General features: G+C 36.5%; 2 protein-coding genes across 3 annotated transcripts; both read left to right on the top strand.

Annotated features, from left to right (window-relative positions):
• The first annotated feature begins 813 nt into the window (after positions 1-813).
• Positions 814-10,414, top strand: LOC107188495. Of its 2 annotated transcripts, none has more exons than XM_015576791.1 (6): positions 814-1,256; positions 1,330-6,791; positions 6,862-7,723; positions 7,800-8,174; positions 8,255-9,967; positions 10,032-10,414. In XM_015576791.1, exons 1-6 carry the CDS (start codon positions 857-859, stop codon positions 10,292-10,294), a joined length of 9,075 nt encoding a protein of 3,024 aa, XP_015432277.1. In that variant the 5' UTR covers positions 814-856; the 3' UTR covers positions 10,295-10,414. The 2 variants fall into 2 exon arrangements, with proteins under 2 accessions (XP_015432277.1, XP_015432278.1); XM_015576792.1 differs by having other exon boundaries at positions 10,044-10,414.
• Positions 10,415-13,386: 2,972 nt separating this feature from the next.
• Positions 13,387-16,094, top strand: LOC107188413 (glycine--tRNA ligase). Its single transcript, XM_015576706.1, has 4 exons — positions 13,387-13,723; positions 13,931-15,611; positions 15,694-15,881; positions 15,959-16,094. The coding sequence occupies exons 1-4, from the start codon at positions 13,481-13,483 to the stop codon at positions 16,064-16,066; spliced, it is 2,220 nt and encodes a 739-aa protein (XP_015432192.1). The 5' UTR covers positions 13,387-13,480; the 3' UTR covers positions 16,067-16,094.
• The last annotated feature ends 74 nt before the right edge of the window (positions 16,095-16,168 follow it).

Here is a 16,168-nt window from a genome sequence, read left to right on the forward strand (position 1 = left end):
GTTAAACAGTACTGCCCAATTCGTTGCTGTTAGGGTTCGTTCATGAGCTTGAGAATGCGACTAACTTAATCTCTCAACAAGTGTGTTTAATTGCAAGTGTCTCAGAATGATTCATTACTTATATACTATTACGGAGTTCTTTGCGTTTTTAAGTCTGTGTTCATCTTAATAACATTCGTTCACGCATGCCGTTTTCAATGTAAATATTCCTATACATAAACTCATTAAGATTATCGTCTACTTAAATATGTAGAGATTTTCATTCTATTATTACTAAATATATATTTTTGTTGCTTCTTGTGGAATGCAATAAACTTTGTTTTTTACATTTACTTTTATATATAATACAAGTGTATTTTGGTACATGTGTATTATTTAAGATAATTGTATGTGATATAGCAATGTATTCCATGAATATGCAATAACATATTTCCATTTAAAACTATTATACATTATACTCTGTCATTGGAAATTGAATAAATCACGAAATCCTATGTTTATTAAATGCATGTGTAATGTGCAATATTTTTAGTTTTTATTCTTTGTGTTGCATGGTTAATGACAACACTTTGTTTTTGTTACTTTGATATTGTTTACAGATGTGCATTCTTTAATTGTGTGATTTTTATAGTTATTTAATCAATGCAATGAATATGCAGGTCTTTTGAAATTGAGCGTATAAAGGAATACATTTCTTATTACAGGCAAGGGAAGATATAAAATTATGAGTAAATAATTTAAGTGGTGTTCAGAATAATAATAATTATTAGTGTTATGCAGAAAAGTGTCAAGACATTCCATGACTTCATATGAAATTTAATGAAAACACATTGTGATTTAATGAACTGTGCACATCATGTCTAATAGTTTGGACAGTTTTTTAACACGTATTGGGGATGTTACTATTGAACGTGTGACCCCTCGTTCAAGTTCTAAGCCTAATGAAGCAGTAATTTCGAATGAAAACTCAACAAATACAAACATGAGTAATGCAGAGCGTCAAACAGGAAATGATGAAAGTTCAGAGGAATCTAGTGGTGAAACATCTGATGGAGAACAAGAGAAGAAAAATGATACTTTGCAGTCAGAGGAAATAGAAGAAATACGTTCAGAGGGTTCAGGGGATGATATGGATTTGGATGAAACAATTGATTCTCAAATTGGGGTAAGGATGGAATCGGAACAGTTACATCATTCTCAACCTGAGGAGGACGACGATGAACCTGTCAACATATTAGATACTTTGCCATTGGAAGGTTTGTATAAAATTAATATTACAATTAAATTATATAAGTATATTTTTCTTATAATTTTCAATTATATTAAAAGGAGCTCCAATAGAAGGTCAAGAAGTATCTGAAGCTGATTTACTTGGAAAACCACTCTCAAAGGACACAGACGATGAAGACAGTATAGAACATGATGATCATGAGAAACATGAAACTAATTCCATGGAAGATGACAATAGTGAGAATAATAAGAGGCATGCAGAGTTAGAGCTTTCTGATACAGCTAAAAAGAAACAAAGAAAAGATGATGGATCTGAAGGAACTGCATCCGAATGTGAAACAAAGGCGGAAAAGAAATTGGCAAATATGAGAAGAAACATTCGGGAAGTTATGGATGAGACTCAGCTTGATGAAGCTACTTTATCTGCTCAACGACAAGAGATGGAACGTCTTCGAAGGGTACAGGAACAACAGAGGATCATTCGCGAAGTTCAAAGACAAATAGCAATAAATAGACAAAATAATAAAACACAGACAAGAGTAATCAGTCTATTACAAGGAAAACAAAATCAAGCAGGTACTACCATTTCGCAATCGCCTTCAGCGTCGTTTTCATCTACACCAGTTCGTTTACCAAATACAGTGCTTCTCAAAGTAAATTCTGGGACTGGATCTCAGACCACATCTAGTATGCAAGCAAGTCAAATGCAAAGAAGGACAGTAGATGGATCACGTTGGCAAAAGGGCAGGGGTGTGTATCAAGGGGCACAGACATCAATTTCTAGAGTCCCAACTCGTCCTACTGGTCCCAATATGTTGCAACAAAGAATTCGAATGATGACACCTTCCGTGAGCATATCGCCTGTTGTTCCTAAAAAGGAACCTATGGATAGGTCTGAGTATTATTCAGATTCCGAATTATCAGACATAGAAGCTGAGGAAGCACTACGCGAAAAACAAATGCACGCAACTAGAAAATTGTGTATTGGGCCAAAGCCTCAAAAAGGGGCTAAAGGCAAAGATGTGGTTACAATATCTAGTTCTAGTGAAAGTTCAGATGACGACTGCATAGTTTTAAGCGATCCAAGCGGAGAAGAAGAAACAGACAACGAAGATGATCCATCCAATTCTGGCATGCATACCAATGATAGATACAACATTCCAGATGAACATGGTAGAGTGTTAATTAATGTGGGTCATCCAGAAACTGAGCCTGATGTGTTTCTAGCGCCACAGGTAGCTCGTATTATTAAGCCTCATCAGATTGGTGGTATTCGTTTCCTGTATGACAATATTGTAGAAAGCATTGAAAGGTATAAAACCAGTTCTGGCTTTGGTTGCATTCTAGCTCATAGTATGGGTTTAGGGAAAACTCTTCAGGTTGCTAGCTTTTGTGATATATTTTTTCGATGCACTACAGCTAAAACAGTTCTTTGTATCATGCCTATTAATACACTGCAAAATTGGCTCGCAGAATTTAACATGTGGTTACCATACAAGGACCATAATGCAACAGAAAAAGGTATTAAGAGTTTAAGTGTTAAATCTGAACCAGGCATAGAACTTAAACAGGAAGTTAAAGATGAATGTGGAAATCAGAGTGATATTTCAAATATGTCAAGGCCTATTAGTACAGAATCAGCTCATCGTTTCGGGCAAGAGAATCCGCCGCAACCTATGAATATCATGTCAGAAAATCCATACTCTCATCAAGGATATGAAACTCACAACATGATGTCTAGTTATATGCAGGACAGTATGTTAAACAAAAATATGTCGGATCCACAAGTACATGTGAATGAAAATTATCAGGCAGACATTTCACAAAATACTCTGTATAATACGAATCCAAATCCATTGTCTAATTTCGATCCAATAAAGCCAGAAATAAATTGTCATGGCATGCAACAAAGACTAAGCATGCCAGATACTAAATTTGGTGTGGACAGTCAGAACTCTGGTCACATGTATCCTAGTTTAGAAAGTCGATCACAACCACCTATGTATTCAAACATAGAAAACCGAAATCCTGGTACTTTGTACCCTAGTCCAGAAAATCATCATCCTGGGTCAATGTATCCAAATTATGATAATTCTACCAATTCCTTTCCTAATTATACAAATCGACCGACTCAAGAATCGGATCAAGAATCGAGAAAAGAATGCTTCAAAAATGCTATGTCTTCTGTCGGTACAGAAATTAATGTAAAGAAGGAACCAGAAGAACCAGTTAAAAAGGAGGAAGGTACTTGTACAACAAAAGAGGATACAGCTAGTGAAGAGAAAAAGGAGGTTGAAAAAGTTAAAACTCCGGACTGTGTAGACGCTCCTATTGGAATGGAACTAAGACCAAGGCATTTTCGATTACATATCTTAAATGATTCTCATAAAACAATGACAGCAAGAGCCAAAGTAATTCAAGAGTGGCAAGTAGGAGGCGGTGTTTTGTTAATCGGTTATGAATTATACAGACAGTTATCTTTAAAAAAACCAAATAAGGCAAAGAGAAAACGTGGACAACCTTTCAAAGACACTGTCGATGTCGAGGAAGAAGATAAAAATAAAGGATTATTAAATGAGATGCATGCAGCTCTAGTTAATCCAGGGCCTGATTTGGTTATATGCGATGAAGGCCATAGAATAAAAAATTCTCATGCTAGTATTAGTATGGCTTTGAAACAAATGCGCACAAAACGTAGGATTGTATTGACTGGCTATCCATTGCAGAACAATCTCTTGGAATATTGGTGCATGGTTGACTTCGTAAGACCTAATTACCTAGGAACTAAAAGCGAGTTCTGTAATATGTTTGAAAGGCCCATTCAGAATGGGCAGTGTATTGACTCAACGCCACAGGACATACGATTGATGCGTTATCGTGCTCATGTACTCCACGCTTTACTGGAAGGTTTTGTACAAAGAAGGTCACATTCTGTATTACAAGTTTCATTGCCGCGTAAAGAGGAATATATTCTTCTTGTTCGGATGACAACGCATCAACGCAAATTATACGATACATTTATGAATCAAGTAGTTAAAACACGCGCCGTTCCTAATCCCTTAAAAGCGTTCGCTGTATGTTGCAAGATCTGGAACCATCCTGATATTCTGTATCATTTTCTACGTAAGCGTCAAGCTAATGAAGAAGATGATTTGGATTTAGAAGAAACGATTGGTGAAAAACCTGCTGCAGCTGGAGGGAAACGTTCAAAAGCTCGCCAGCCAAAAGGAGAGACTAAAAAGGGAAAGAAGACAAATACAACAATAAAAAATAAACCGGCGGCTAGTGTGCAACCTAATGCTTCATCATCATCGTCAAACGCTGACAACATAGAGTCTGATAACTCGCATACTACTTCCAAACAAAGCAATTACACTAATTATTCTATGCCAATGAATAATTCAGGGTACTCAAATCCAGTGTCACAAAATTCGTATCCCCATAGTTATCCGAATTACAGATCAAATGACCAGAATTCATATTACAGAAATGATAATAATCATGGAGAATATAATGAATTTTACAATAATCAAGGGTCACAGAGGTATGGAAATCAATCATTCCAAACATATGCACAAGCCCCAGGTTACAATACTTCACAAAACTATCCTAATCAGTCACAAAACTATGTACCAAATAATGAACAGACTACAAATAGTCATTCTCAAAGGTATCCGACTGCTTCTTCTAATTCCGAATTTCGTCCAGACCAAAGTCAAGGAGGAAATAATTATGAAGTACCTGGAATGTTTTCACGGCAGGCTTATCCTTATCAAGATCATGGACGGAATTATACATCGAATTTAAATCAAGGATCCAGTAATTATTCTCAAGTTCCAAATCAGTCGTCTTTTCAATCACAAATGCCAAATCAGTCTGCAAACATGTCGATGCCCGATTATTCTCCATACACACCAAATCAAGGCCAAAATTACAGTTCTGCACCAGGGCAAACAAGTTCAATGTATTCACGAAGTGAAAACCAACCGCTACAAACCTCTACATTGGGATATAGTGCTAATCAACAAAATTCAAATGCAACTCCTCAAACGTCAACAACTGGATATCTTCCAAATCAACAAGGACAGGGCGCAGCTGCTGGTCAGAATCGTGGCTTTTCACCTAATCAACAAAATCAGAATCTTACTTTACAAAATTCTTCTCACACTTATACTGGGCCACAGTCCCAAAACATGCCATTACCTAATCAGCCCCATAATTATCCTCCTCAAGTAAATACTAATTCTTCGTCACAATCATCTCTTCCTTTCAATCAACAAACAACAAATCCAATGTCACAAAATCAGTCAAACCCTTATATGACGAATTCATCGAATCAAGCCTCGATTTCACAGAATCAAATGCGTGGATACCCCGCAACAGCTCCAAATCAAATAAACGTGCCACCAAATTCATCTTCCTATCCAACAGGACAGTCCACTTCAAATACTCCTACTCAAACACACGGATATCCTCAGGATCAACAGGGCACAGTTTCAAATTCACAGAGCACTCTGCATGGATATTCACATCTGGTGTCTTCATCAGCATCGCAGAGTCAGTCCTCATATCCGCCTAATGCACAAAACCAACCAGGAGCCCCTCCAGGACCAAATCATGCGTACAGTTCGAATCATCAAGGTTCAGCATCAATGCCACAGACTCCGACTCATAGATATGGACCTTCTCAACAGGGACAAGTATCGCAATCTCAGAATCAGTCTCTTACATATCCCCAAAATCAGCAAACACCAGCTCCTTCGTTGAATCAAAGTGATCAACTTTACTCCAGACCGGATGGTCAGCAACAAGGTCAGAATTACGCACCGACATCCAATACGGCCCATGAGTTTTCAACTGATCGACAAGGTGGAAATTCGTCCGCTAATCCAACAAATAACTATCCAGTAAACCAAACACAGCCACAGAATCCGGTTTTATCGAGTTACTCGTCTGATGGTACGCATCAAAACCAAGTAGGCCAAATGAAGGGACCAGAAGATCCTTATTGGCAACGAAATTATTCTCAACCATTTCGATCTGATCAGTGTAATGATCCATATTACCGGGATGTAAATCCTAATGTGAATAGATACCAAAACAATTACTTTCCATCACAAAATTATCAGAATCAATTCAATGATTACAGCAATAATCATAGCTCAGATGCGAATTCGCGTACAGACGATTCGAAACCCCAGCAGCCTGTTAGTAATATTCCAAATTCAGGATCATGCGACAAAAATGGCAAAGAAATGACATCGAGTGTTGGTGTACAGAGTCAACCAATACACCAAAGTAACGTGTCTACAAGTTCCAACTATAGTTCTGAATCTGGTTGCCAGACTCCAGTATCCAGATCTGTTCAAAGTCTTGGTTCGTCGCATAGTCCTCGACTGAATCAAACTGACTTAGTGAAAGAAGAAGATCGAGAAAAAGAAGATTTATTAGACAAAGATAAAGAAGACAAGTCAGACGATGAAATTCTTACAAAAGACGAAGAAAAGGATTGTAAAAGTTCTCCAGGAGGAAAAGAAGATCCTGGAATTCCATATGATTGGGTAAATATAATATAAATAGACATTAAACTATATTAATTTATAAGGATTCAATTAATTTGTTAATTTGCAGGCAACGGAATTAATGAAGGGATACGTACCGGGATTAATTGATGCATCTGCAAAAATGACAATTTTCTTTTGCATTTTGGAAGAAGCAATTAAGCTTGGTGATCGCGTTTTAGCATTTTCTCAGTCTTTATTCACATTGAATCTCATAGAAGACTTTTTAGCTAGGAATAGTTTGAAATATCCAGACGGGCAAACAGATGCTTGGATAAAAAATGTAAATTATTATAGATTAGACGGAAGCACCAGCGCTTTAGACAGAGAGAAGCTTATCAATGAGTTTAATAACAATCCAAAAATACATCTTTTTCTCGTTTCAACGCGTGCTGGTTCACTAGGCATAAATCTTGTCGGCGCGAATCGAGCCATTGTCTTTGATGCTTCTTGGAATCCTTGTCATGATACACAAGCCGTTTGCAGAGTGTACAGGTACGGTCAACAAAAGCCGTGCTTTGTTTACCGCTTAGTTACTGACAATTGCCTGGAAAGGAAGATATACGACAGGCAAATTAGTAAGCAGGGAATGGCAGATCGAGTTGTTGATCAGTGTAATCCAGATGCTCATCTCTCACTGAAAGAAGCAACTACATTGTCTTGGGATTGGGAAGAGGATAGTCAAGTGCAAGATTTTTCGCAAACCAAGGATAGTTATACCGATGAAGTTATGCATCGTGTATTGGAACGATACTCGTCTTTGCTTACGAAGCAGCCATTCCATCACGAAAGCCTTCTCGTAGATCGGAAGGATAAAAAGCTTAGTCAAGCTGAAAAGCGATTAGCACGTCGTGGATATGAACTTGAAAAAATGGCTGCCAATTGTTCGAGACCTAGTTACAATTATGTGCCTGGAAATACCGCGACACGGGGTACGATTTAGTTTGCTTTTACATTTGAATTACTTGAAATAATTTTATCATAATTTAATAAAACGTATTATTGTAGCAGGAGGATTACAAATTAGAGCAATTCGAGGTGGTGACAGTGGTACTACGTCCAAACCAGTCGCTTCAGTTCGACCGATGCAACAACGTGGTGCAGAGGGCTTAGGCACACGCGGTGTGACCGGAAGTCGCTGGATACCGGCCGAAGTATGGCAAAGACAAGGAATGAGTGCACAAGAGATGACGCTACCTTTGGATGTCGTTATTCCTACTAATTCGCCTGATAAAGGAAGTATTGTCCTTAAAGCTGGTCAGCGAGTAATGGTTCTGAAGAGTCCGAAAGGAATCTATATGCAATTAGAGTCTGGAAAGATTATAGCGATTCGAACAGCTCTGAAGTTAAATCAACAGAAACGAGAAGAAGAACCGAAAAAAGGTGCGTGATGGTTTTAGTTTCATTGTAGCCATATTGGTTGTTGCTAAATTCTACTTTCTTTAATATTTATATGCTTACAGGTGTATCAGCGATTGTGCAGAGAAACTCTAAGCCAGAGGTCGGATTTCCATTGAGAAACAATTCCGCCATATCTATAATCCCGAAATCGTCTTCGAGTAATCAGACAAGTGGTCGTCCGATTAATAAACCAGGAACTGGACCTAATTATAGGCCATTTGCCGATAAAGAAATTTCAAAAAGACCAAAACCCGTTGCTACCGCAACAGCTAAGCCTTACACGAGTCAAGTTAATTTAACGAATCAAGTTTCTCTGTCGAGGTTACCAAGAGTGAAACAAGAGCCAGTAGATCATTCAACGCTTGGAGAAAATTCGAACTCATCGGATGGTCAAGTTAGAACGGAACAAAGAGTCGAAGAAGTTCGATTAGAAGATGTTGTTGCGGAAGTAAGTTCAAACACTGATTACAGTCCTTCCAATCACAATAGGGTATCCAATTCCGATACCGATACGTCTTTGCAAAAGTCATCCGAAGAGAATAGTCAAGTATACGCTTCGGATACTGTAACAACACAAGGTGTTCAAACGCAACACGAGCAAACGGAAACGGAATTGACATCAAAACATAATAAACAATGTTCCCCTTCAATCGAGAAACAAGTTATGAAAACAAACGACGCATTAACGAATTATGGTCATGGTTTTCAAAATCAGCAAGAAAATAGGGATGCTCCTAACGATGAGATTATAATTGAAGATCCACCACAGGTATCGTCTCAGATACAGACACAGTTACCATCTCAGATGCCTTCGCAAATGCCACCACAAGGTCCACCGCACGTACCACCTCAAGTGATGCCTCAAGTAACATCCCAAGTACCGTCGCAGCTACCACCACAGATGTCACCTCAAGTACCTCCACAAATGTCACCACAGGCACAACCGCAGATACCAACTCCAATACCTCCACAAGTGCCGGCCCATGTACAACCACAAATACCTCCACAGGTACAATCACAAGTATCACCACAGGTAACTCCACAAATGCCATCACAAATGCCACCTCAAATGTCATCTCAAGTTGGGACACAAGCAACTTCTTCCGCGCCATTGACGCCATTGTTAACGCAACAGTCTACACCATCGACGATGCAGGTACCACCAATACCTACGTTACGGGGCACAGAAGTTACTAAAGGTATAACAGATTCGACTGTGGGCTCGACTGCTACATCCGTATGTACTGGCACCAATACAATGACTTCTCCAAAAATGACGGAATCGAGTATACGTGAAACATCTATGCAAGGTGAACCCAATATCCCACAAGGTTATCCTTATGCACAGTACCCTCGGTACTACGATTACAGTGATCCTAGATCGCGATCATTAGCTACCCCCTACGGTACATATTTCCCCGGCGTGCCACCTCATACATCGAATCCCAGATTGCCTGTAGACACCACTAAGACGCAACCGGACTTAGGGAAGCCGATGGAAGATAGAACAATGATGAATGTACCTCCTACATATTCGCAAGTACCTAATACTACTGCCAAAACGTTAGCAAATACAACGGAAACTAAAGGTGCCGAAGCAGTGGTAACTACAACGGTCGCTAGTACCCCTAGTAGGGATGATACGCATATACCTACTGCGTTCAGTCATCCCACAAGTAGCCGGTACCCTGGACCTTATCCGCCCGGACCGTACGATCCATATTCGCAGCACTATCCGCCAGCACCAGGTTCTTCAGCTACTTATCCGCCAAGTGGTAAGTTTACATACTCCATACCGTACAACAGTACTAATTGTTGAAATAAATTGTTGAAACTAAGTTTGTGATGTAGGTGCGCCTGGGTACCCAACATACGGCGGGCCGACCTATAATACAGATTACGCTCGTATGTATTCAGCATTTCACGGTCCTCCTCCACCGGCGGACCCATACATACATAGAGGTTACGCGCCTCCGTCTTCTCATCCGCCTAATTACTATCCACCATTCCCACATCCTCCGCCACCTTATCCCAATTATTCATTTTTATCGCCATATCCAAACCCCAATATGCCTAGCGAGCCGCAACCACCTGCTCAGTAGGAAAGTCACGTGGTTAATTCGACGAACGATTATAGTATAATAATTTCGTAAACTGTCGCATATTGCGAAAGATTGAAGGCTGTCGCGGTTCAGAAGCTTAATAGACTGAAGCTGTAAAACGCATTGATGTAAATATTTAGTCACAAGTATTGTATTAAGATAATCAAATTTATGCAGGTACTTTCCGGAGTACTGATGATTTTATGTCGAGGGAGATGGGATAATCTCTATTAACTTTGAACTGTGCAATTTGTTGAAATGTTCAAAATATTTAGCCTGGAATGCCATGCCGTTTTACGATGCGTCTATTCGAGTAAACAACACGTTAGTGTTTAAGGGGATCCAAGTAATTTCTCGGTTTGATATTCTGCGGTTTCATAGAAGTCACGATATTTCATGAATTTTTTGGACCCTTTGATTTTTTACACAGTCAGTAAGTGCTGAATTAATCACTAAGCATAAATGTTCGCAACATTTTTAACTTATAAAGTCATTTAAAAAACTATGAAGATTGATTAATAAACGCAAATGATACCGGGAATATCAAAGGAGAAAGAAATTTGTACCTTTTAAACAAATGATAACGTAAAGAAGGAAGGAATGCTGTACACTATCGTTTAGCTTTGTGCATAAATGCTACACCGATCAATTTTATATATAATATAAGAAACGAATGGAGAAAAAATCATCCTGATTACATGAAGTACACGGATATATATGAAGACTAAGGAAAACTGAGAAACACATTGTTCATAAAATTTTATACATCAGCATTCCATCTTCGATTTTATATATACTTAAAATAGAAGTACACATCGCGTTACAATCAACTGATTCTTCCTCCTAAATTAATGTACGAAGAGTGATGGATATTTTATAAATTATTTACAAAATGATGTATTATTTAAAATGCTTGAAGAAGTTACCGATATCCTGAGGGCAGTAGCATAATATACATAGCCATAGATGTTAATACTTTTAATACTTCGATTGAACTATTCTGTATATTTTATACAATAGAGACATTTTTTGTACAATATGTTGTCAGATTATTCATCACTCTTCCATAGAAACAAATTGCAAACTGCGCATCGTTATTTCGGTTTTCATAGCAATTAATCTTTGAAACAGTGAAATTAGGCTTCATTTACACAATACGCTCTGAATCTATGTGTCACGTCTGACTTTTTACATACATTATACGTACAGTATTCACATGGAACATTTAGCAGCCAGTATACAGTTTACAGCATCCTTAGCAAGTTGTATATGACTATGTATTACTACTAAACGTTACGATTTCTGAAATAGATAATCTCATAGTAGCGTGTAGGGTTGTTGTTAACTAGGATGTCTTACAGTTCATGACTGTCTTGAAACATAGATAAAAGAGATGGGACAGGGAGAGCCATGATTTTCAAAAGCGACTTCTCAAACTCGGAACTGTGATATTTTGTCATATATTCTCGTGTGACACTTTTGCTTGTATATTTTTATTTAGATTCAAAGTTTAACTTTGAACCTTGCGTGAAACTATAGAAGCGAGAAGTTATAATTGCGGTTGTTAGTGTACTGGATCGGAATTGTGCATTTATGTTAACGTAAGTTAATCGAAGGTACGGACACGAGATTTTTAATCGATTTTCCAAGTGGGATACAGAGCCGCCCGCGTGTTTATCATGGTGCTCCCTCTAAATATTATAGACGAATTATTATGAAGAATAAGCACTCATGCTAAATACTATTAGTATGTATTTCTCATCAAGTCTGTCATGTGTTTGCCGCAAGCGAAAAATAGAAGCATCTTACATGTTGATACGTGTTGTGGCTGTACGTTCTCTAGGTTCTAAGTGTACAGGTACTACATAACGCGATATTAACGTAAGGTGCACGTCTGCAAACAAACGACAGAACCCATTGTAAAATACATACGAGATTATATTTACGAAAGATGAGAACAATTATTTTGTCTCTGTTATAGCTTTTTTGCCATTTACATACTTGTAAATACCCATTATTTACATTTCATACTTTATTTATTACTATACATTATTCATTATTATCGCTTTTTTGATGTCAGAGTATTGCTCTTATGTAAAATAAATTGTTTACACTGATCAAGAAATTGTTTTTGATTGTAGCGTTGTTATACAGAAAGATTGAGGCGTATATATATATATAATTGTTTGTATAACGTTTAACCTTATGTCTGACCAACAATTTAACTTGGAATTAACACATGGTGCATGTAAATGCGTAGGAGTAAGAACCTATTACTTATATGTGAAATGATAAGATTGTAATTAAGAAATGAACCTACCCGTAAAAGCTCTAACATCCCCTGCGGTAGCACAAACGAAACATTCTTGATTACACACTTTCCCCCCATGCACATTATGTGATTTAATGTGTCACACGGAAGCTCGGTTTATTGAAAAGTTATAATTGATAAATGAATTCGTAGGAGAGAAATATCAGATACAGTTCTGTTTTTTTAAATAAATACATAATTTTTTTTAATTGTAATTTTTCTATAAACCATGCTATGGTGTACCATGAAAATAAAATCATTCGAAATTAAGAAAAACAATTCTTTTCTTTTTGTAATATATAAGTTCATTTGATGATACTTCACTAATTTAATAAAAAAAATTTGAGAAACTTATAATTACGTGTAGTGTGCGTCACATTTTGTATTTTTTATTTTTTTTTTCTAACTAGGAGTTTTTTTAATTCTATTCGTATGATGTTATTTGTTTTGGGATATATTCTTTATGACAAAAATATAAAAACATCGTTATAGATCATATAATATGATCCTTATTTTTAGTGTTGATATTGCATATTATGAGAGTACAAAAAAAGTAACATTATAAAGTGTTTGTAAGTGTATATTATTTGTTTCGTATGTTTCGCTAAAACTATTGTCATTTGAAACATATTATACAAAGAGTAATTAAAGATACACTATTTGGGAATAATCATACGCTATAATTTAATCGTATCTCTCCATTTTGTATTCTACGTAAGTTTATTTGAAATTACATCAGTTGTTGCCGCCAACAGTGCCGTATTATTAGAAATCGGGACCTGAATCACTGAATTTTTTACTGTTCCGAGTAAGAGGCATCGTTGAAATCGTGTATTCCGTGTATTCGTCAGGCATCAAAGTGGAAAGTCTTGCGAATGCAGTGCATTTCGCGTAACCTACTCTTTCTTTGCAGAACAGCAGCACGAGGCATATGTAAGGACAACACAATTAACAAACAGCCTCTGCGAAAATTTACCGTTACCGCTAGGTTAGCCGATTTTAACAACTGGGGTACAGTGAAAAAGACCCGGAAAGTGAAAATACAAATTTTCACAGATATGTCGGATCCAAAAATTGAAGAAATCCTGTCACCTCTTCGCGCTAATGTTAAGGAACAGGTAGTACCATATGGATCGTTATTATTCATTATAAAATGCACGTGTAACAGATCATAATATATGTCTGTATAACAATAGAATATTACTACTGTACATGTGTATGTATACTGAATTAATGTATTTAATTGTATTTTATTATTACAATTATTTTAAATATTTCGCATTTAAAATTAATTATATTATTAATTTATTAAATTTGATTTAAAGGGCGATTATGTCCGGAAACTTAAATCTAATGGAGCTCCAGAATTGGACATTAAGAAAGCAGTTGCTGAACTTAAACTTCGTAAGAAGTTGTTGGAAGACAAAGAATTATCTCTATCAGAAACAACATTATTTGATAAAGCAAGAATGGAGGATCTCTTAAAACGAAGATTTTACTTAGATCAGTCTTTTGCAATTTATGGTGGAATCACTGGTCAATTTGACTTTGGCCCTATGGGTTGTGCATTTAAGACAAATTTATTAAATCATTGGAGAAACTTTTTCATATTAGAGGAACAAATGTTAGAAGTTGATTGTTCTATTTTAACACCAGAACCGGTACTTAAAGCATCTGGACATGTTGAAAGATTTGCAGACTTAATGGTGAAGGATGTAAAGAGTGGAGAATGCTTTAGATTAGATCACTTAATTAAAGCACATTTAGAGAAAATTATTAGCGATAAAAAAACTGATGATAATACACGTGCAGAGTGCAGAGACATTATTATAAAATTAGATGGAATGACAAAAGGTGAAATGGCTGCTGTTTTGATCAAGTTCAATATGAAGTCTCCTATCTCTGGGAATGATTTAACAGAACCTATAGAATTTAATTTAATGTTTGGAACTCAAATTGGTCCTTCAGGTCTTATAAAGGGATACCTGAGACCAGAAACTGCTCAAGGTATTTTTGTAAACTTTAAAAGGTTACTTGCATTTAATCAAGAAAGGCTACCATTTGCTGCAGCTCAGATTGGAAATGCATTCCGTAATGAAATTTCTCCAAGATCTGGGCTGATAAGAGTGAGAGAATTCACTATGGCAGAAATAGAACATTTCTGTGATCCTAATGATAAAAGTCATCCTAAATTTGAAACAATTAAAGATTTAAAATTACTTTTATATTCTGCTTGCAATCAAATGGATGGGAAGAGTGCTGAGCACATAACTTTGGGTGATGCTGTGATGAGCAAGCTTATAGCTAATGAGACATTAGGGTACTTTATGGGTAGAATTTATCAATTTTTAGTGAAAGTGGGAGTTGATCCAAAAAAACTACGTTTCCGTCAGCATATGGGAAATGAAATGGCTCATTATGCATGCGATTGTTGGGATGCTGAATGTTTAACTTCTTATGGTTGGGTTGAATGTGTTGGTTGTGCAGATCGTTCTGCTTATGATTTAACTCAACATACTAAAGCCACTGGAGTTAAACTAGTTGCTGAGAAAAAATTACCAGCACCAAAAAATGTTGACATATGTGAAATAGTACCAAACAAAGTTTTAATTGGAAAAACATTTAAGAAAGATAGTAAACTAGTTCAGAGTGCATTAGAAGCATTAAATGAGAGTGAAATCAATGCTTTAGAAGCCGATTTTGATGAGAAGGGAGAACACGATCTGAAGCTTTCCAATGATACTAAAATAAAAATTACGAAAGATATGATTCAAGTAAAACGATATCAGAAAACTGTGCATGTAGAAGAAATAATTCCTTCTGTAATCGAACCATCTTTCGGAATAGGACGTATTATGTACGCTATCTTTGAACATAACTTTAGAACAAGGGAAGGAGATGAAAAGCGAACTTATTTTAGTTTGCCGCCGGTTGTAGCACCTTTAAAATGTTCAGTGTTACCACTTAGTGGTAATGATGAATTTGTACCATTTGTAAAACAATTGTGTAAGTGTGTTATTTCTCAAATATGTTTCAAGGTACAAAATTATCAAAATATACTTATCCAAATCTTATTTATTATTTACAGCTCAGAATCTTACAAAGCTAGATGTTTCTCATAAAATAGATGATTCTTCTGGTAGTATTGGACGCAGATACGCACGAACTGATGAGATTGCCATACCATTTGGTATCACCATAGACTTTGATACTTTGAAAACACCTCATAGTGCTACATTGCGCGAAAGGGACAGTATGGGACAAGTTAGAATAAATGTGAGTAAATGTTTTTGAAGATTCGAAATAAAAGGACAAATGATTACATGAAGAATAATTTGTTATTTTAATTACAGTTGGATGAACTTCCAAGTGTTGTAAGGGATCTGTCCTATGGTAAAATTACATGGTCTGAAGTGGAAGCAAAGTATCCAAAGTTTGAACAACAAGAATCAACAGAATAACAATAATATATTAAATAAATTTTCTAAATAACTTATTTGTAATATATAAATGAATTGTTATAATAGCCATTTTTTATTTTGCTTTAATGTATTCTGCATTTT

The sequence above is a fragment of the Dufourea novaeangliae genome, unplaced genomic scaffold (assembly GCF_001272555.1).
Source record: "Dufourea novaeangliae isolate 0120121106 unplaced genomic scaffold, ASM127255v1 scaffold124, whole genome shotgun sequence".
In the NCBI taxonomy this organism is placed as follows: Eukaryota; Metazoa; Arthropoda; class Insecta; order Hymenoptera; family Halictidae; genus Dufourea; species Dufourea novaeangliae.